Consider the following 20,944-nt stretch of genomic DNA (forward strand, 5'->3'; position numbering starts at 1 on the left):
GCTTGGGATTCTTCTTTCCCTCTCTCTGCCCCTCCCCCACTTGCGCTCGCTCTGAAAATAAACTTTTAAAAAAGAACAAATCCTAAAAGAAAGAAAAAAAAAACCATATTCTACCATCAGAAGTTGGTTGAAATCCATCTCAAAGAGAATTTTCCCACCTCCCAGATCCCCTTCTCCACCCCTCCCCACTCCTTAGAACCTTCAAGCAGGTCCTAATAGGTTTATTTTCAACTGAGCCCATGAAGGGTTTAACTAAAGCTGCACCAGCCAAAGCGGTGTCTCCGAGCTGTGTAGGAGGAGGTTGGCTCTGTTGGCTCAGAGGATGTTGTGACAGAGGGTGGAGAAACAAAGCCAGTTTGCTAAGGGCTTAGGTGTTATTTAAAAGCACGGCAGTCTTGGGGTACCTGGGTGGCTCAGTAGGCTGAGTGTCCGACTTCCACTCAGGTCACGGTTGGTGGGTTCGAGCCCTGCGTCAGGCTCTGCACTGCCAGCTCAGGACCTGGATGGAGCCTGCTTTGGGTTCTGTCTCCCTCTCTCTGCCCCTCCCTCATTCACACTCTCAAATATAAGTAAACATTAAAAAAAAAATTATTTAATAAAAAATACAAGTGCCAGTTATTTTACCAGCAAAAGGTGGATTTGTTTGGAAATAGCAAAGAACAGCGAGCCAAGATAAGCTACCTGTAGCAAAACCGCAGGCAAGTGCCAGAACAGAGAGGTACGGTCTCTTATAGAAGAAAGGGGAAGTTGGGAAGGCTGTTACGAGCAAGCCCATTGGAGCAAACTGGGGGGGGGGGTGGGAAGTATAGTGGCCTCCCATTGGCTGGGCTGTTGCCGGCGGGAAAGGAGGTAAGCCTTTTTTCCTCCAGGGGGAGAGTCCAGTAGGATCTCCCTGCAAGGTCCTCTCTTCCGGTTGGATTTGCAATTGACAAGTGGTAAGGCGGTAGGGTGCGTATATACACCCCACCCACCCCTGCCAGACCTCCTGACTCCATTGTAGCCCATGTTTCCCTTTATTAATTTCACAGCACGTTAATGAGGGTCATTCAGTGTCTGGGAGGCAGGGGTGAAGGGATGGAATCCTAGAGGGCGCAGAGGTGGGGGGGGGGGGGTGGCAGGGAGCCAAGAAGAGCGCAAAGGCCAATTATCTTTACAACCTTTGGTGGTGGGTGACCTAGTCATTTAAAAACACGGAGCTATATGGGGAGCCTAGGTGTCTCAGTCGGTTGAGCGTCCGACTCCGACTCAGGTCATGATCTCGCGGTCCGTGAGTTCGAGCCCCGCATCAGGCTCTGTGCTGACAGCTGGGAGCCTGGGGCCTGCTTCGAATTCCAGGTCTCCCTCTCTCTGCCCCTCTGCCACTCGTGCTGTCTCTGTCTCTCTGTCTCTCTGTCTGTCTCTCTCTCTCTCTCTCTCTGTCAAAAATAAATAAACATTAAAAAAATTTTAAAAGAACAGGGAGATATATGTAAAACCTTGACGCGAGCAGAGTTCCTCCCAGAAACATGCTTGTCAGCCAAAGCACTCGCGTATCAAAGCGAATTTCAAGAACCCTTGCCTCAGTTGTGATCATGTGACCTCCGTACTACTCGTATGGCAAGACATCCCTTGTTTATCAAGTTAAAATGTATTAGAAACGTTGGCTCGCTTGCAGAACACTCCCAGAACAAGTTACTGGCAACTCCAAGGTTTTACTGTATCTGCACTGGTTAATATGTATCAATAGCTGTATCGCTTAGAGTGCTCACACACACACACACACCGAGAAGTTTCGCACATTGTTATAACAAACCTCCTCCACCACCACCCCCATCAAGTTCTCTACATTTGGAAGGTTGTTTGGAGTTTCAATGTGGGCGTGGAGGAAGGGGTGGCGAATGACCCAGGGCAGACCGCCAGGCAGGAGCTGCACTGACTGGGATACTCAGAAGCAGAACATCCCAGAGATCAGAAGCCTCCCAGAAAGCTTGGCCCTGGCTTTCGGGGACAGGGACAGGGACAGGGACCAGGAGAAATGCCCAAGTGTACGTCTGTCCAGGATCCCAGGCCAGCTGCGGTCTGGGGTCCGGCCCAGGACTGCCGGGGACTGAGCGGCTTAGTGACGGCAGGCCGCGTGCCCTCCGCCACTGGCCTCAGTCACTGCTCCTCCTGCCCAAACCTCACAAAGCAGACAAGAATTGGCTCTTTTTCCGTTCAGACTTTATTTACAGCAAAGTACATAGTATGCGGTCATTTTTGTTAACTACTAACAATAAAGGCAGGGCGGTAGAAAGAAAGGGAGGAAGACCAAGTATCTGAAAGAAAAAAAAAAACAAACCCCAAACAAAAAATGCCTACGTCTTTATTTAGCTACTCACCCTGTTCCTGAGGCAGGACCAGCTAGGCACTCGTGACCTCTAACTGCAGCAAGGAAGCTGATCTGAAGGCCAGCCACCTGGAGGCCCAGGAGGGCAGCATGGGGCCCAGAGACCAAAGATCAAAGAGCACTCTGAGCCCCAGACTGACTCCAGGCCTTTTCCCAACCTGCTGTCTCCCTTGTTTCACTGACACCAAGCCTGTTGCCCCCACCCCACCCTGAGACAGGGGAAAGGCAGCGTTAGACCCAAGTCCAGCCGGTCCTTCCCAGAAGCACAGCCCTGCGATCCCAAACCTGCCCTAGGCTACTGACCCCAGCACGGTCCCTTGGTGCTCGAGTCGCTGACAGGCAGGTGGGAGACTCCAGGGCAGAAACATTTCCCTGCAAGAATCTACGAGTTCCCTCCGCGGGCCTTCGGTGCCAGCACAGGTCAGGGGTGCTAAATCGGGGAAGCTGTACCAGGTCAGCAAAGGAGGGGCTCCACAAACCAACTGGGCTCCAGTCCCTGCTGGTTCCCACCTGCTCGGGGGAATACTCAAGCCTTCAGCCTGACCTAGTGACCTCATGAGAGACTGGCAACCCGCCCTGGGCCTGGGGACAAGCGTCCAGTGCTGAGCCCAGCAGGGGCGGGTGGGCAGCATCCGCGGCTGAGACCGGAGCGGGCTGTTGGGGAACGATTGGTTCTGAAGGGTGAACAGGAGACCCTTCCCTGCACCCGCCCCCTGGCCTGATCAGGGACCCACCTCGAGGGCCTGCCTTAGGCACTCCAAAGGACACCTGAGGTCCAAACACTTGCGTGTTCCTTACACAGACTCCAACCTCTCTGTCCCCACTGGCCTCCGGCTGCCCAAGGAAAAGAAACCCGGGTCAGCATAAGTTCTATTAGCGCGAAACAGTAGGAGGTCAGGCCTTCCCATGACACGAAGCTTGGATGTGTGTTCCCTAAACACTTGGTCTGTGGATAATACCTGGGCAGGGGTGGGGGCAAGAAGCAAGCACCATTGGGCAGCTCTGAAGCCACGGGACTCCCGTGCACACATGACCAACATCATCCCCACCCTGCTTGTCGGTCCCTCCTCCCTGGGCTGCAGACAAGACCCACAGGACTCAGGTCACGGTCTCTGGCCTCATGATCCTACCCCTGACTCACCAGTGGAATCAGACATCCCAGGGCTCTCAACACACCAAGTCCAGGATTTGCCAGATACTCAGTTGACTAAATGCTGGGGTGGCCACACAGGGGCAGACTCCTCCCTCCCTTGCCCCAGTGCCCCCAGCCAAGCCACCAAGACCTGGTGACAGTTTTACCTGGAGGCAAGGCAGGCCTAGCACTGTTTCCCAGCAGAGACACTGGAGGCTTGGTCCCAACACCACAGGTAGATGAGGAAGCAGCTAAGAAAGTCAAGGCTCAGAGATGAGAAGAATCCATCTTCCAAGGCAGTGGGACAGACAGCCAAGGCACTAAATGGTTTGGCACCTGGGAGCTTCAAGTAAAGTTGAATGTGCTACCCACCGGAAGGCCAAGGCTCCCCCAGACAGGAGTGGGCTGCCCCTGGGCACAGAGAGGCCCCATCAAGGCACGAGGCCTTGGGTCCTCAGGATCCTAACCCAGGCCTGCCACCCACGCTTCATGTCAGAACTGTCGAAGGCATGACGAGAAAGATAATACGGACTCTGAGACATCCAGAACTGGCCTTCAACGTGGGCACCTCGGAGAGCCTTCCCCTGCTCCCTCCAGAGCCTGCTGCGGTCTCCTGGATGACTCAGGGGTGGCAAAGCTCTGCCGGGGAGGAGGTTTGACTCTTTTGAAACAGCAGAACAGCGTTAGAGTCCAATGGAACCCAGAAAGGGGGAATCAAATTGGACGGCGGTTTAAGTCTCGGGGGCAGTGCGGTGTGGCGGGAGAGTGGCTGTGTCAGGTTTACCTGAACGACTCCAATGGGCTAGGACAGCAATGGAGGGAGAGGGTTCCCCAAAACGTTTCGGGCCGTGGCCACCCAAGCACTGAGAAGGTCGAGGAAGAAATGCAGGCCTCTGACTCATCTGCAGTTAAAAGCTGAGGCTTTAGGACTCTACACTCCTCAGTCTCGGTCTCACCTAGTCCCCCCCACTTCCTGCCCCCCATCCAGCAAGGATCATCAGGGATCTGTACTTCTCCCAGAGAGGGAGCCCTCAGGAAAGGTGGAACTCTCTACCCAGTAACTATGGCGACTGTCATGCTGCGAGTGACAATTCCTGCTGGAAAGTGCGTGCTGTCCTCATCCGGCAGCCAAGCCCCGCATCTCGGTGAATAACCCCTGCAGGGCTGCCGCCACCCTGTGAGGGGCCACCAGGTGTCTTGCTGCTAGCAGAAGCCCTCCTCTGAAGCCCGAACTCAAGAGGCCACCTGTGCTCTGCAATCTGGGAAAAGGCCCAGGGAATCTAACCGTAGACGTCCCCGGGAGGCAGGAGGAACCAGTGTTTCCTCGGACGCTACAGTAGGTACCTTGCTACTCTCTCCTCCCCATATTTTACCAGGAAATGATCCCATCAAATCCGTGTCAGGGAAGGAGAGAGAAGCGGCGCTGGCTTTCGGAGAGCCTGGGTGGCTAAGGAAGAGGACCCTGAGCTACCAGGCGGCCAGAGGTGGGGCATCGGGCAAGAAGAAAACACAGAAGACTTGTTTCTCTTCAGTGGGCCTCTTCCCTGAGTTTGATTTTTGAGCTGAGGTCTTGCCTAATTTCTACTCAAAAAAAAAAAAAAAAAAGGAGGAGGAAAGAAGAAGGGGGTATCTCTTGTCGACGTGTCACAGAGCTCCTGCTCCGGGAAGGTGGCACTGTGGCAGGGGGACAACCCAAGGCTCCCAACTCCACTGTCACTGAGTGGCACAGGCACTCAGAGCCACTCCAGCCTCCCACACCAAGGCCTGAGCCTGCCCCGCCTGGATCCATCACAAGGGCATCACAAGGGCAATCCCCACTGGACCAAGACTCCAGCTCGAGCCCCCAGACACTCAAGTACAGGCCCTCCTGCAGAATACTTACAGCAAACAGCTTTACAGTATTTGTACATTTACACAAAAATAGATCCTTTTATATATATATATGTATTTATAACTGGTTACACGTTGGATTCATAATTAGGCATCACCAGTAGTAGTTGGCACAGTTTGTCATTTAAGCTCAGGGTCAAATTCGGTTTCATTGCGCCGCTCCAAAGCACAAAAAGAAACAAAAACAGAGAAAGAAAAACCAAAGGCATGTGACCTCCACGGTGTTTTCTTAAATACAGCAATGTCATAGGAAACCACGTGTACAGATGAACACCACCTCCTGATCCCTCCTCCTGTCTCTTGAAGGTAGGGGCCGGGTCGGGGGGAGACAGGGGTCAATGCGGCCGGCTGCTGGACTCCGAGGACTGCCGCTTGCGTGACGGGATGTAGCCGTTGAGATAGCCATTGGTCTGCCGTTTGGAGAGCCCTCCGTTCAGGATGTCCTGAATGTGCTGCACGATGAGGTTGATGGCCACTGTGGGGCAGAGGGTGGCAGCGTGAGGGACGCAGGGCAGAGAGGAGACAACCCTTCTACCAGGGAACCCACCAGCTCCCCATCCCGAAGAGGCTGAGCCCGCAGAAGGCGCTTTCCTCCAAAGGAAATGCAACATGGGACTCTCTTTTCTCAGCTTTAGAAATAAATTCTACGTCTCAAGCGATTAATGTGTCAGCGTCACCAAAATCGGAACAAGCATCAAGTGCTTTCTGAGACGATGCACAAGGAACAGGACAGCTCTTGTGCGGTCTTCTCCAGGTGGTAGAAAGCGAATGCAATCATGAGGAAACAAACCCAAACCGAGGGCTGTTCTACAAAACCACGGGGCCTTTCTCCTCAGAACTGCCAAAAGAGATTGTCCCCATGTTCACTTTCCAGAATGTGATGGGTGTTCTGCGGCTATGAATGAAAATGCCCTCCTGTTTAAGAAATACACAGTGATGGTTTGCCTGGGTGGCTCGGTCAGTTAAGCGTCCGACTTCGGCTCAGGTCATGATCTCACGGTTTGTGGGTTCAAGCCCCACCTCAGGCTCTGAGCCTCACAGCTCAGAGCCTGGAGTCTGCTTCAGATTCTGTGTTTCCTTCTCTCTCTACCCCCTCCCCCACTTGCACTCTGTCGGTCTCTCTCAAAAATAAATGAACATTAAAAATAAATTTTTTTTTTTTAATTAAAATGTGGAACTTGAGAAACGTAACAGAAGACCCTGGGGGAAGGGAAGAGGAAAAAACAGTCTGAAACAGAGAGGGAGGCAAACCATAAGAGACTCTTAAATTACAGTGAACAAACTGAAGGTTGAATGGAGGGGGGGGGGGAACGGCAGGTAGTAAGGAAAATGGGTGATGGGCATTGAGGAGGGCACTTGTTGGGATGAGCACTGGGTGTTGTATGTAAGGGATGAATCACGGGAATCTACCCCCAAAACCAAGAGCACACTGTATACACTGTATGTTAGCTAACCTGACAATAAATATTACTAAAAAAAAAAAAACCAAAACACTGTGAAACAGTTATCGCTGTAATGGACTCCCAAATGGCTCAGCAAAAAACAAAAACAAAAACAAAAACAAAAACAAAAACAAACCTTTTTAAATGGGGGGAAAATTGAAATCAATGAAAAAGAGAATGAGAAGGCAGTCTTCTTACAGATCAACTGTGCCCCAGCCTGCCTCAGTCCAGAGCTACCCCTACTTCTTAGACCAGTCCAAACCAACAAATAAACGATACCTGGATAGTCGGTCACTCTAAATTAAATTAAGGGACTGTGTTTTGGCTGAAGGGTGGCCTCAATGGAAGGCCTCTGTCATCGAGTGTCATCCCACTGTCATGGGAGTGACAGCAAGAGACAGTCTCCAGCCCTCTGGTTTCTACCAGAGAAGCATGAGTTCCCATTTGTCGCTGTGCACACGCGCGCACACACAGATACACACACACACACACACACACACACACACACGTATGCAAAGGGGCCTGTTCCCAAGGCCAGGCACGTAGGCAGAAATTTCTTTCTGGCTCCCAATAGCAGACCAGTGGTTCGGCCCTGTCCATGAGCCTTGTCTGGTTACCACATCCTGTCCCAAAGTCTGACTGACAAAGGGTAGAATAGAAGTGATGCCCTACGAGAGGACCCTCGACCAGCACTCACCTAGATTATCTGCACCTCTAGGAATGATCACATCAGCGTATTTCTTTGTCTGTGGAGAAAGATATTCACAATGCATTACAGGGGGGTTCCAGAGAAGCGGGCCCACGCCCCTGTCAATGTGAGGCTAAGGGGAAAGGGTCAGCCTTCCTACTACTGACCCCACACGGTGGCATAATTATCTTCTAGTCCCTTTCTCTAAACTACAATACATCAGCTTTTTCTTGATTTCTCATTACTAATATTTAATATAGTTTAAGCTTATGACCTACACAGAGAACGTGGTCTTTGGAACGAAACTCGTAATTGCTTTCTCCCTACTAAGAAAAATATGAATTAGAAAAACCCAATTGAAAAGGGAAGCAGTTCACCGTGGACGTGTGGACACAGTCTGAGAGGTGACACCATTAACCCTAACACAAGGGTAAACCCCGGAAAAACAACCCCCACTGATGACCACTTTCACTGGCTCTGTTATCACACTTGGGGGGGGGGGGGAAGTAAAGCCACAATTCGAAGCATTCCCTTTTTTGTTTTTGTTTTTGCTTTTTATTTTACTGAGATTTTGTGGACCAATTTATAAATATGTCCTGGTGTATGACCCAAGTTTAGGTTAAGACCACATGACCATGACTTCAGACCATGGACATCTTTACTCCAGGCAGCTTCTACACAGAAACCATTCAGATTCATGTGTGTCCGGCCCAAACCCAACCCGAAGGAGGCAATTTGTCAGGTCCGAGCTCCTGGCTTACGTGGGAATGACCTGATCTTCTCTGAGCACAGAGTGGCTGGAAAAAGTAGAAACCACCCAGAAAACGTGCAGAACTTTAAGCTCCATTACAACTAAGTTAAACAGCAGAAAATTGGCAGTTACCTCTAATTTATGTACAATCACAAGTTTACCATGGGTTATTTTTAAGTTGAAAAGAGCAGAAGTCCTCCGACAGATAGATGGATGGATAGAATTTCCTGGCTTCTCAGCCCCTTGTGCTCTCTACCCAGAAACCTGATCCTGTGACCCAATCCTCTCTGGGGGAATGAATAGGGCATCAGCGTTACTCAGGCTGACTCAGAAAGTCCACCTGTCCCCGATCTGAAACAAAAAGTCTTGTCTGCTTTGACGCAAAACCCCACTAACAGACTTAAAGGAACAGACAGTTGGAGATCCTATTTTTCTAGGAGAAAGAAAGAAGTTAATTACCAGGAGAAACAGAGAAATTCCCACACTCAGCCTCACTCTACACCTCTTCTCAATGCCCTCATATTCCACTCTTTCAAAAGAGATCACCCAAGATCAGACTAAGTCCCAACATCTCCCCACTCTGTCCTACAGCCTAATGATTAAATTGTTAGGGAGTTAGACCATGGGGAGGCCAACCCGGGGACGACACATGATACAGGTGCAGAAGTCTCCTGAGTTAAACGTTTCTCCCTGTCAAACGACGTCATCTCCTGCGTTTTCCTCCACCACTAACCTCCCACCACTCCACACCTTTTGTCCCTGGTGGTCGCCTCTCAACATTCACCTGTCTGTCCTCAGGAGGCTGAGGGCTGATTCACTAAAGCCTAAAAATTCCCCGTATCTTCAACCTTCCTTCTCTGAAAGCCACCCCACCAGAGAGTTCCCAGCTGCCACAGGAGGAAAGATGAATCTATACTAGGGCAGAAGTATGGAAGCTTACATGGTGGGACACTTCCCATGTGGGAACTTACACAGGGGCCAAAGACAAGCTCAAAGCGGGGGCTCAATGTCGTGGCAGAAGAGATTCAGAAGGAAATATCTGTTGGCTGAGCCCTCCCTGCACCAATACGGCAACCATCATAGACCTTTTGAAGATCCAAATGGCCGAGTCTGTGCTGAGACATGACGCACCCTCACACCTTGAGGCCGCCAAGCAACGAGAGCAGAGCTTGCTGGAATCAGACAGCGGGACCCTGAAGGACCACTCTGACAGCTCCTGGGGAACACAGTGGTAGCACACAGAGCCCCAAAGGCTGCCCTTTCGTGGGACTTCGGGATAGAGGATCACTCAGAGAGGAATGGGATTCAGGCTGGGGGCTCCGTCAACTTATGTAGCTTTACTGGTACGATCAGGTTTTACATTCTAAATTCAACAAAAAACAAACCAAGAACGCAACTCACTGGCAAGCAGAATTCCTCAAAGGCAGGCTTGACGAACGTAATGTACTGAGATAAAATCTGCTCAAGGTCCCTCCCTCTTTCGCTGATGTCCCTTAATACTACAAGAAAAGGAAAAACAAGAATCAAGAAAACGGTGCACGAGCCAACACACGTCTGCCCTTCAGGAGGCAGACCCAGCTCACACGGACTCCACGATTGATCGGGATGATTCACAGCCCGGATTCCCGAGAGACTGGACCAAGAGCCAGTCGGCAGCAGCTTCAAGAAAAACAAGTTACATTTTTATTGCTATCGTTACACGTGGCTATGACCCAAGGCCGTCCAGCCTAAGCCAACAGTCTTCGTGTTTCAAGCAGCATTGGACCCGAATAAAATTTCAGTGTGAACGACATAAAAAGCAGGACAGTCCTACAGAGCTCGTAACAGGAAGCAGATGGGGCCCCAAGAGGTGGCAGGACTCCCCGGCGAAGGAGCCCCGCGCACACCTTGAGCCGTCCCCTCGCACTTACTTACCTGTGCACAGGCCACTGACCTACTGATGTACCACCTTACATACCCGGCTCCCCCCACCTTCCAGCCCCCCAAGGGTGGAGGGCAGGCAGAGGGTCCAGCTGCTGGGTCGGCCATTCCTGCTAACCTCCAGCATAGAGGTTTGCCAAGAGAAAACCACTTAGTGAAAGATGAGAAAAGCATGGTTTTAGAGATGGTGTGGCCACCCAGCGGGACTCATCATCGCCCACCTTCTTCCTCTCGGGCAGTGTTAGCCAGGGGCTTTCGTCAAACACCTTCATTATTTTAACAGAGTCTGTTGTCAAAAAAACAGAAAAAGGTCTGGGGCGCCTGCGTGGCCCAGTGGGTTAAGCGTCCAACTTCGGCTCAGGTCACGATCTCACAGTTCATGGGTTCGAGCCCCACATCGGGCTCTGTGCTGACAGCTCAGCACCTGGACCCTGCTTCAGATTCTGTGTCTCCCTCTCTCTCTCTCTCTGCCCCTCCCCCAACTTGTGCTCTGTCTCTCTGTGTCTCAAAAACAAACATTTTAAAAAGTGAAAACAAAACAAAACAAAGCAGAAAAAGGTCTGACCCCCTGAGGGACTGGAATCTTAGTTTTCCGCTCCATCGCTAACCACCCTGATCCTCGGTTTCCCCCAAAGTCAGCAGTGAGAGTTTGGAAGGAGAATCTCTCGGTGAACACGGCCCCGCCCTACAGGTGCCATCTTAAATCTTAGCCCCCCCAGTTCCTCCATCTTCCACCCCCACCCCAAGGCGGGGTCCTACCATCAACAACCATCTGCAGAGGCCCCTCGACTCAACCAACCATTTCTCAAGTTACAGACACAGCAGGGGATGAAACTCACTGCAAACAAACCGGGGAACACTTGTGAGTGAACTTCTGGAAAGCCACGTCTCCAGATAATTCTGTGCTTCCGCGCACCCCCGCACACAGGCACGCGCAGGGCAAGGGCGGTCGTGGTTAGGATTCAGGCTGGCATGACGTCCATGAGATTAGATGGCTAGAACCCGGTCTCGAAGACCACGCTCCAGAGAGTCACGTGATACCGCTACCACCACTTGACCTTTCCACCAGCTCCGCAACTTACAAGGACGTTTTCCCGCGTGAGCCCTGGTCACAAGATGGCTGGTTGGCCGCTAATGTGTCACCACTTGCCTCAGAGCCCCTCCTGGTCGCCCGCTGCCCCCCCGGGACTCCCCAGCCAGGAAGTGGTGCTCCCGGGCATTCTGACTCGGGGCCCGGCAGCTCGGCCACGAAGAAGGCCCAAGGGTGGCCACGTGGCTCACCCCCACAGGCCTCGAGAGCCCTGGCACGCCGGCTAACGAGCTCCCCTCGGCCAAAACACACAGGCGGCGTGGCCTCCAATTCTTCACGTCTCCAGGTAAAGTACAAAGAATAAAGGAAGCCGGAGCAAAGGGTTATCAGAGCTGGGGAAAAAACAAACACACGCCCGCACTTGGGCAGCTTTTACTTGAAAGCCCTGCAAAAGCCCGATGTGGGTTTGTTTCCCATGCAAAGCATCACACAAGTGCTGACGGCTTTAAGCAGACTGGGAACCGCTGTCCTGCCCCACCTCCCCCCCAAACGTGCACACACGGGCACACGGGCTCTCCCATAGCTGTGCCACGGCCCTCGGCCCCGGCCTGCAGCTCCCTTGTAACCGGCAGACCACAGAGCTTCACCCGCAGCGTCGCCGAGTGAGGGCCGGGGAGAAAGTGGATGGAGCAGGAGAGTCACGGGGAACCAGCTCTGCGGCCCAGAGCTGCCTCCCCGTCCACCATCTACAGCAATGCAGGCAAAACTGCCCTGCACTTGGGGCGCCTGGGTGGCGCAGTCGGTTAAGCGTCCGACTTCAGCCAGGTCACGATCTCGCGGTCCATGAGTTCGAGCCCCGTGTCGGGCTCTGGGCTGATGGCTCAGAGCCTGGAGCCTGTTTCCGATTCTGTGTCTCCCTCTCTCTCTGCCCCTCCCCCGTTCATGCTCTGTCTCTCTCTGTCCCGAAAATAAATAAACGTTGAAAAAAAAAATTTTTTTTTAAAAAAAACAAAAAAAAAACTGCCCTGCACTTGAATCCTGACCCCACTCTTACCTCTCTGTGACCTTAGACAAGTTATTCAACCTTTCTGCACCTCATTTTCCTGAACTGGAAAACAGAGACAGTGATACGCAGAGACTTTCTCAAAGTCATCACTTAGGAACACAGGGAGAGGTACACGTGGGAAGACACAGCGGAGAAGGGAGCAACAGGGAAGACGGACAGGAGCCCTCCTACAGTTTCTGCCCTGGAAAAGGAAACAGGAAATGGGTGAGGATGTTGCCCAGACACGGGGAATGTGCAAATTCAAAAGGCATCACCCACCTCCGCTCTCGGAGAAGCTTCCACCGCGTTATCGCCTTCAACAGCCCGAGACCCCTCCCTGAGCCCAGACAACACTGCGCGGAACTGCCCTGCTCCTCGGGCGAAGTCAGGAAACGGGGCCAAGCCAAGCACTGAGTCACAACAAGGTCTTGGCACAGACCGGAAACTGCAGGGACTCCAAACCAGCTCCTTGATGATCACTCTGACCTCGGCACATTTGCTTGGCCAGGAAAGACCCTTTCAGAGGAGGGGGGTAAAGAGCAGGAAACTCACTACACGTCCGCCCACCTTCCCCGCCTGGCTTCCACGGCAGCCTTTCCAAAGTGCTCCTTCTGGTCAGCCAAAGCCAAGAACGAAATTCAGAAGGCCCCACGATAAATACAATTCCTTGGTGGTTAAGCCAATTCACTTTAAAAATTAGTCAAGGGGCACCTGGGTGGCTCATTTGGCTGAGCGTCCGACTTCGGCTCAGGTCATGATCTCACGGTTCATGGGTTCGGGCCCCACACTGGGCCCTGTGCCGACAGCTCAGAGCCCGGAGCCTGCTTCGGATTCTGTGACTTCCTCTCTCTCTGCCCCTCCCCTGCTCATGCTCTGTCTCTCTCAAAAATAAACGTTAAAAAAAAATTTTGTTTTAATTAGTTGAGGAGATGTGTTACTCTAGCAATAGAAGAGACTGACCGTCCACCAGAGCCCTGATGCTATGGGAACCGGACATAGAGAATTATGGCAGGAGAGAGAGTAGGTGTCAGGGGACCTTGGACCCCTGCCTCAGTTCTTCCCTGTCCCCGAGTTCAAGGGTGTGTGGGAGTCAATAACACACACGGAGGGAAGGTGAAGGCTGGAAGAAGCCAATTCCCCAAAGTACAAGGGATTCCCATGGGATGGAGGGAGGTCTTTCCAAGGCTGCGTGGACCAAAGGCAAATCCCCCCTCCCACGGGAAGGTCAACTTTGATCATAAGGGTCACCGGCCCAGAAAGTATGACACACAGAAGGGTGAAACTGCGGCACCAACTCAAGTCTCCAGGAATGTTCTTAGGCCCAGCAGCTGCTCCTGACTAACCCACCCTCTCCCTTACCCCACACCCTCCCATCCCCCAAAGCACATGCCAGGCATGGTTTTGGTCCTATGTGGACAGAGTTTGTAGAAACAGCATGTGGAAAGGCCCTGAAAGTCCACCAGGAGAATAACTCTCCAGCGGGTGACCTGAGAAGACGGAAGGCATAGGAGAGAAAGTGGGAGCCTCCCTGCAGGGGTCACTGAACCGACCCAGAGAAACCCACAGGAGGCCACCGTCCTCACTGTCACAGAAGGATCCCAGCACCAGAGAGCAAGGGAGAATTTTGTGTCATCGGCGCCATGATGATCTGTTTGAATTGAAGGCCAAGGTCGTCTGATTTCCAAGGGCGCTGAATTCTCTATTCCCAAATCTTGGTCCTCATCCCCTGTGCCACACCTCACACGTCCTGCTCCCTCAAGCATAACTTCAGTCCCCAAATGATGGTATCAGCCTCGCATCCCAGCTCGTGAGAATGTGACCGCTCATAGGTTCCAACTAGTCCCGCCGGGGAAAACCCAGGAAAACAGAACACCGACCCCATCTATCAAAGCGGACTTCCGATCTAACCCAGCAACTGTCATCAACTAATGCGCCACCCGGCACTCTACCCACGTTACCTCTGATCATCACAGCCCAGGGGTCCTAATCTTGACATGATGGACCACTGGGGTGATTCCGATTTACGAGGGACAAAGAAGTTAATGCGTAACCCGCCCGAGGTCACACGTCTACGAAATGGTGAAATCAGGACTTAAGTCCACTTCCTCTGATTCCAATCGCTTCCCCTGGATCATCACACTGCTTCCCTGATTTGGCAGACTGATGGGGACATCCAGCAGATCACCCAAGGCAAGGCCTGGCTTTGGGGACTGAGGTGATAAACCAGGCCCTGGGACAGCTGTGTGATGGACCGTCAGCCTCAGGCCTCGAGCATCTACTAAAAAAGGCCACGGAACTTCTTACCTGGCCAGAGTCCTGACCCAAAAAACAGGCTTGCCTCCCTCATAAAGAAACCCAAGCGTGGGAGGTTACAGGAGTCACAAGCACAAGGGCCACCAAAGTCACAAAGGTAGCTGGAGGCTATGGGGCTAGAATACGGGCCTCCTAGTCTCCTTTTATCCATCATGGAGTTCTACCCCTCCCCCACCCCACCTGGGAGTGGAAGTGTAACAACAACTCACTTAGTAGAGTGTAGACACTACTACTTGGGAGGGCAAAACTCATTTCCCTGGATTCTGCTGGTTTCACTTATCGTTCTTGCCGTGAGAGGACTGGTAGAGATAAACTCCAAGTTGGTTTTGTGAACCGAGAAGAGAAAATGTCACAGGCTCTGAGGTCAGAAGGCTCTGGGTTGGGGCTTACAAAACTCCAAAGTGCCCAGGATTTGCTCTGTGACTAGGAGCCACCTTGTCACTTCCTAGGTCATGTTCCTCTTCCACACGATGGGGACTCGAAGCCTTCCTCGCCCCCACCCGCCGCCCCCATGGGGGGTGTCCTTTCCTAACTCTGCTGGTACCTTCTCACCCCTCCCAAAGCCCCCCAGCCCTCCCCTCCCCACCCCTGCTCAAAACCCCTTGGTACCTCCCCCTCCTCTGCCAGGAAGCAAATCAGAAACCACAGTCCCCACAATCTGCATCAAGCAATTTCTAGTGTCTCTAGAAATGAATGCACGAGCCCCGTGTGTCTATATTTGCACCATGTGACTTCTTGGGTTGTCTCGTCATCACTCTACCACACCCTGCATGAAGCTTCCCAATCCCTCTGGTGGAGGCAAGGGCTCTCCTCTCCACCGAAGGGCAGTTCTGTGTCCTTGGGACCCCCTGGCATGGGGACTCGCACAGGCACACTCCCAAATAGCCCTGCAGAGGAACTGACCCGACCGACTTTGCTCCACAGCCGGCTGGACAGAATGACAAAACCTCCACAGAGCTTTCTGGAAAATCAAGGGCTAGAGAAGCAGCCTGGTGCCACAGGCACAGGGCACTTCTGCACCTACACCTCCTACAGTTAGCTCCGGTGTAGATTACGATGCCTGTGGGAAAACCAGTAAGAACTGGGCATTTAACCAAACCTTTTTCCAGCGAAACCAAAACGTAAACCTCTCGTTTCACCTCCGTGACCTCACAAGCCTTCCGTTATCTGAAACAGTGACTAATCCCTTCTCAGAGGTCACCAAATGTTTGGGCAGCAGGATGCCCTGGAGCTGACTGGACTCAGCTGGGCTGGGCCACCCACGTGGCCACTGGGGGCTTTCTAGAACGTACCTCTGCGGGAGAGCCGCGTGTCGGCATCTGTGTCCACAAAAAGCTTCATCTGGAACAGGTCTCGTACTTCCTGGGAGTAGAAGGCCAGGATCCCTTCAAAGAGCACCACGTCTGCGGGGTAGACAGTGACCGTCTCCTCCTTCCTGCAAAACACAGAGCGCATGACGGGCCGAACCGGGCAGGGTGGGCAACAGGGCAGGAACAGCATCTGTCTGGGAGTCTGGGGTCCTTTCCTACAGCAGGACCGAAAGGGGGTAGAGCTAACACAGCCTGGCAGAGCCCTCGGACCACCACTGAAGACCCACCAAAGGGCCAGCAGCACCGGGGCAAAGGTCCCCTTTGACCAGTTCTTCTGGGCTCTGGCCATAAAGCAGAAATCGAAGCCCGTCATCCTTCTCCTTGGAATAAACAGCCTGCTGTTTGTTGAACGCACAACAGAGACAGACAGAAGCAGATGCGATTTCTTCTTTTCTCCGGAGGCGTCTGGGGGAATGCTCTCGTGCACGGGCATTTATGGAACCTAACCCGGAGCTTTCACAAACAGAACCTCACAGTTTTCTCCCAACAACCCTACCCCTTCCCCGCTGTCCTGAGGCAACTGGAGAGGAGAGGAAGGGCCGGCAGGGAGGGAGGGAGGGAGGCGAAAGGAAGTTGTAAAGAGAAGAGAGGGGAGGAAGCATCTCCAGGGAAGGAAAGACTCCCGAGCTCTGTGGGGTCGGCCCCTACAGCTAGCAGAAGCGCCGTGGCGTGGCGTGGCATGGTGTGGCCGTGGCCGTGGGTCAGGGCCTGTGGGGTCCAGGGCTGCAGGGCGCTGCTCCCTCCCCCTCATCACTGATGCAGGGGTCCTGCATCACCACCTACCCCACAGGGCTGGGTAGCCCAAGGCAGATATTAGCAAATAGAGGGCTTCTCAAAAGCAAGGCGGGCGGGGCGGCTTCTGTTGCCGAATGCGCTAAAGGGAGGCTGTGGGCCAAGTTGCGCCTTGCCTGCATTTTCAGAGCATTCTTACCATCTGACTCTGTCCTAACCACCCTTCGCTGCACTGTCACCTACTGCCTCTTGCTCCAAAGTCACTGAAAGGGAAGTCCCGATTACCACCGCAAGGTTTACTCCTCACGCGGGCCTCGGTGAATAAAACCGAATGAAGCATTATTTTTTAAGTTCCTTAAGACGATACGTCCATCGGGGCGCCTGGGTGGCTCAGTCCGTTAAGCGTCTGGCTCTCGGTTTCGGCTCAGGTCATGACCTCACGGTTGGTGAGATCGAGCCCCGAGACGGGCTCCACGCTGACTGTGCGAAGCCTGCTGGGGATTCTCTCTCTCCCTCTCTCTCCGCCCCTCCTCCGCTCATGCTCAGTGGCTCGCACGCTCTCTCTCAAAATAAATAAATAAATAAATAAAACTAAAAACAAAACCAAAAAAAGCCGATAGGGGCGCCTGGGTGGCTCAGTCGGTTAAGCGTCCAGCTCTTGGTTTCAGCTCAGGTCATGACCTCACAGTTTCAAGGGTTCGAGCCCCGCATCGAGCTCTGCACTGGCAGTGTGGAGCCTGCTTGGGAATCTCCATCTTCCTCTGCCCCTCCCCCACTCACGTCGTCTCCGTCTCTCTCAAAATAAATAAACTTTATATAAAAGAGAAAGGACAAGAGGTTTATCTGTGCAAACGCAGGGAAGCCAGCAGCTACCAACCCAAGAGGATGCACTGAACTTCCCTCCCATAAACACTCCTCGATTCCTTCTTAGCTCAGACCCTTGGGTTCCTGTCTAATTTCCAAGGCAGGCACTGTTAGAACAATGCCAAAGTGGCAGAATGTGGGGTGTAAATGACAGCAATAAAGGACCAGGTGAGTAAGGTCAGAAGATATTCTCTTAGAACAGTGGTAGAACTCCAGATTTTTGTTTTGTTTTGGTTTTTTTTGAGAGAGAAAGAGAGAGAGAGAGAGAGAGAGAGAACACAAGATGGGGGGAACGGGCAGAGAGAGAATCTTAAGCAGGCTCTGCGCTTAGTGTGGACCTAGGTGCCGGGCTTGATCCCATGACCCTAGGATCATGACCTTATCCGAAATCAAGAGTCAGACACTCAACTGACTGAGTCACCAGGTGCCTCAGGATGGGCTTTTAATTATAGAAACATTTGGCCATCAACAGATGAATGCACAGATGTGATTTATACATACAATGGAATATTACTCGGCCATCAAAAAGAATGAAATCTTGCCATTTGCACAACATGGATTGAACTAGAGTGTATTGTGCTGAGCGAAATTAGTCAGAGAAAGACAAAAAAAAATGTTTTCACTCATATGTGGAATTTAAGATAAAAAACAGAGAACATAAGGGAAAGGAAGCAAAAATATAAAAACAGAGAGGGAGACAAACCATAACAGACTCTTAAATACACAGAACCAACTAAGGGTTGCTGGCGGGGTGCTAAGTGGGGGATGGGCTAAATGGGGGAGGGACATTAAGGACACTTGTTGGGATGAGCACTGGGTGTTCTATGCGGGGGATAAATCACTGGATTCCTCTCCTGAAATCATTATTGCACTATATGGTAACTAACTTGGACTTAAATTTTAAAAAATAAACTACATTAAACAAAACAAAATTAGAGAAATATGCGGTAGTAAAAGATGAAATCTAATTTCCCATTAAAAAAAAAACAAAAAACAAAAAAACTCCACCCAAGGGGCACTCAGTCAGTTAAGCACCTGACTTTGGCTCAGGTCATGAGCTTGTGGTTTGAGTTCGAGCCCCGTGTCGGGCTCTGTGCTGACAGCTCGGAGCCTAGAGCCTGCTTCAGATTCTGCATCTCCGTCTCTCTCAGTCCCTCCCCTGCTCATTCTCTCTCTCTCTCTCTCTCTCTCTCTCTCTCTCTCTCTCTCAAAAATGAATAAATGTTAAAAAAGTAAATAAATAAAAAATTCCACTGGAGAGAACGAAGTCAAGGAATCAAGAAGAAGGCGGAATGATAACCAGGTGGGAGAAGCCTTCAAAACAGCAAAGGGCTGAAAACAACACTTACTGAGCGATTTGTAGCCCAGAATATGGAGCGACTACGTGCGGTTGATATACCAGTCAGAAGTTTAGCGTCTGCCTGGGAAGTCCTGAGTGAGCAGAGTCCCTGGAGGCTCGAAGGAATTTGGGGGGGGGTCTAGCCAGGAGCCCCCTGCAACCACGCAGAGGGAAGGAAGACAGGACGGAGGTCAAGCCACACTCCTCCATTCCTAATCAGGAGCACAAACACAGAGCCGCGGAAGGGACAGGACTGAGAAGCTCTCCTGAGAGTTCAGTGTCCCATCTCTGGTGACCTCAGCGCCCTCACACCTCTCTGCACGATCCAACTCAAAGTAAACCAGGAGAGAAGAAAGAACAGTTTCCTTTGTTCTTCTTCCTGTGTCCTCTGCCCAGCCCCTTTACATCTTATTCCAGGAACAACAGCTCAGGGATGTGAATCAGGACAAATACGTAGTCCCTCACCTGAGCCCAAATTCGTGAACTTGTCCCTTCAGAGTTAGCAAATCGTGATGAGCAGACAGTCCCAGGAAGCGCTGGGTAAAGTCCCCAAGCTGTGCCCACCCACGCACATGCTAACAGGCTGCAGTGGGTACCACACAGGGGAGGACCCTGGCTGCAACTTGACAAACGGGAATGCTCGGGGAACTACAAGGAACAACACCCAGCCCAGAGCAGGTCACTTACCGGGAATGAGAGACAAAATCATACACGGGAATCTGTACTGTTTTCCCTTCAGTGATTTCTTTGAGTGTTTTGAAGATGAGTTCATTGTCAAAGGCATCTGAAGGAAACCAAACTGTTAAAATGTTTCTCGGTTTTAAAACGATTTCTCCTATAATCTTACACATGTATTTCATGTATGTATATCACACCCTAGAGGAGCATATACACCCACCCCAAAAAGCCAGATCTCTACCCAAAGCAGAAGGCAAACTCCCTGTGACTCAAAATAGAACACATGAATGAGTTCTGAGACCCTGCTTTTTTTCTACCTTTCTATCCCACCCTTGGCTTCAGACCTCACTCTCCTCCAAGTTCAGCTGCTGCCTTGGGCACTGGCATAAGTTAACCTGGAAAGCATACTTGCGACACGGGGAGGCAACAGGTTTTGATTCCAATGGTTATAAGGACCCAAACCAGTTAAAGGGCAATGTGCTGATCTGGGACCATCAGGGCAAAAATCACTCCGTCAGACATCCTGGACCCTCCTTAGTCCTTTCTGCCAGTGAGTTTCACACCATGCCATGCACACGTGTGCGCGGGTGGGGAGGAGGGTGTGACACAGGCTTCAGGTCAGAGGAGGCAGATGTGTTTGTGCTAGCCTGTGTCTGGCCAACCTCAAATAACAGACTCCTATGGAGTCACCCTCGTTCAGATGCAGATTCAATCAGTATTTACAAAGTCATGCAATGTGTGATGTGTTTCAAAATGGCTTCTTTAATATGAGCCCCACCATAACCCCGCAAGGTATTTAGTAATCCTCCCTTTTACAGGTGGAAGCAGGTTCCAAGAGGTTAAACAACTCCCTCAGTGAACCAGCACACAAACACACCTTCAACTCCTGACTCACCCGGGTGATCAAAATTGAACTGGCCCTTCAAGGCTTTGGCCTTCTGCTCCGAAGTGAGGACACGGTAGAAGCTATCCTGGCTCAGGATAACCACCTGCTTCTGGCGACAGTCCACCTCATTCTGTCCCAGGAGCTGCACAATCTTAGCACAAACGGAAGACTGGAGGAGAGAACAGAACACCAAGGATTAAAGGGGAGTGCAGAGTCACTAACTCATGAACATGCCCTAAGCAAGGCCTTCTGGAAGGAAGACTCCAAAGGCTACCATCTTGTATGATGGATTAGAAGGTTAGAGGAGAGAGGCAGCCTGCTGAGAAGGAAGTTTGGAGGTCCCAAAGTGTCTTCCTCCCTTTCCTAAATGTGAGCAGTAAGGGAGATGATTCATTTTCAGAAATACCAAAAAAAAAGCTGTGCTGTTTAGTTAACGGTAGGTTTACAACCTATTGGAAATACGTACAAATCCTGCCAACAATGGGTATCCAACCCTTAG

At 51.7% G+C, this 20,944-nt stretch overlaps 1 protein-coding gene across 1 annotated transcript in view; it reads right to left on the bottom strand.

Annotated features, from left to right (window-relative positions):
* Positions 1-2,182: 2,182 nt before the first annotated feature.
* Positions 2,183-20,944, bottom strand: part of UCK2 (uridine-cytidine kinase 2) — an 80,605-nt gene continuing 61,843 nt past the window's right edge. The window contains exons 2-7 of the mRNA XM_030302640.1: positions 20,455-20,614; positions 19,569-19,665; positions 15,869-16,011; positions 9,670-9,767; positions 7,527-7,575; positions 2,183-5,862 (exon numbers count right to left, since the gene is read on the bottom strand). Coding sequence (XP_030158500.1) covers positions 5,723-5,862; positions 7,527-7,575; positions 9,670-9,767; positions 15,869-16,011; positions 19,569-19,665; positions 20,455-20,614 — 687 coding nt within the window. The 3' untranslated portion in view covers positions 2,183-5,722. The remainder of the gene's footprint in view (positions 5,863-7,526; positions 7,576-9,669; positions 9,768-15,868; positions 16,012-19,568; positions 19,666-20,454; positions 20,615-20,944) is intronic.

The sequence above is a fragment of the Lynx canadensis genome, chromosome F1 (genome assembly GCF_007474595.2).
Source record: "Lynx canadensis isolate LIC74 chromosome F1, mLynCan4.pri.v2, whole genome shotgun sequence".
Lineage (NCBI taxonomy): Eukaryota > Metazoa > Chordata > Mammalia > Carnivora > Felidae > Lynx > Lynx canadensis.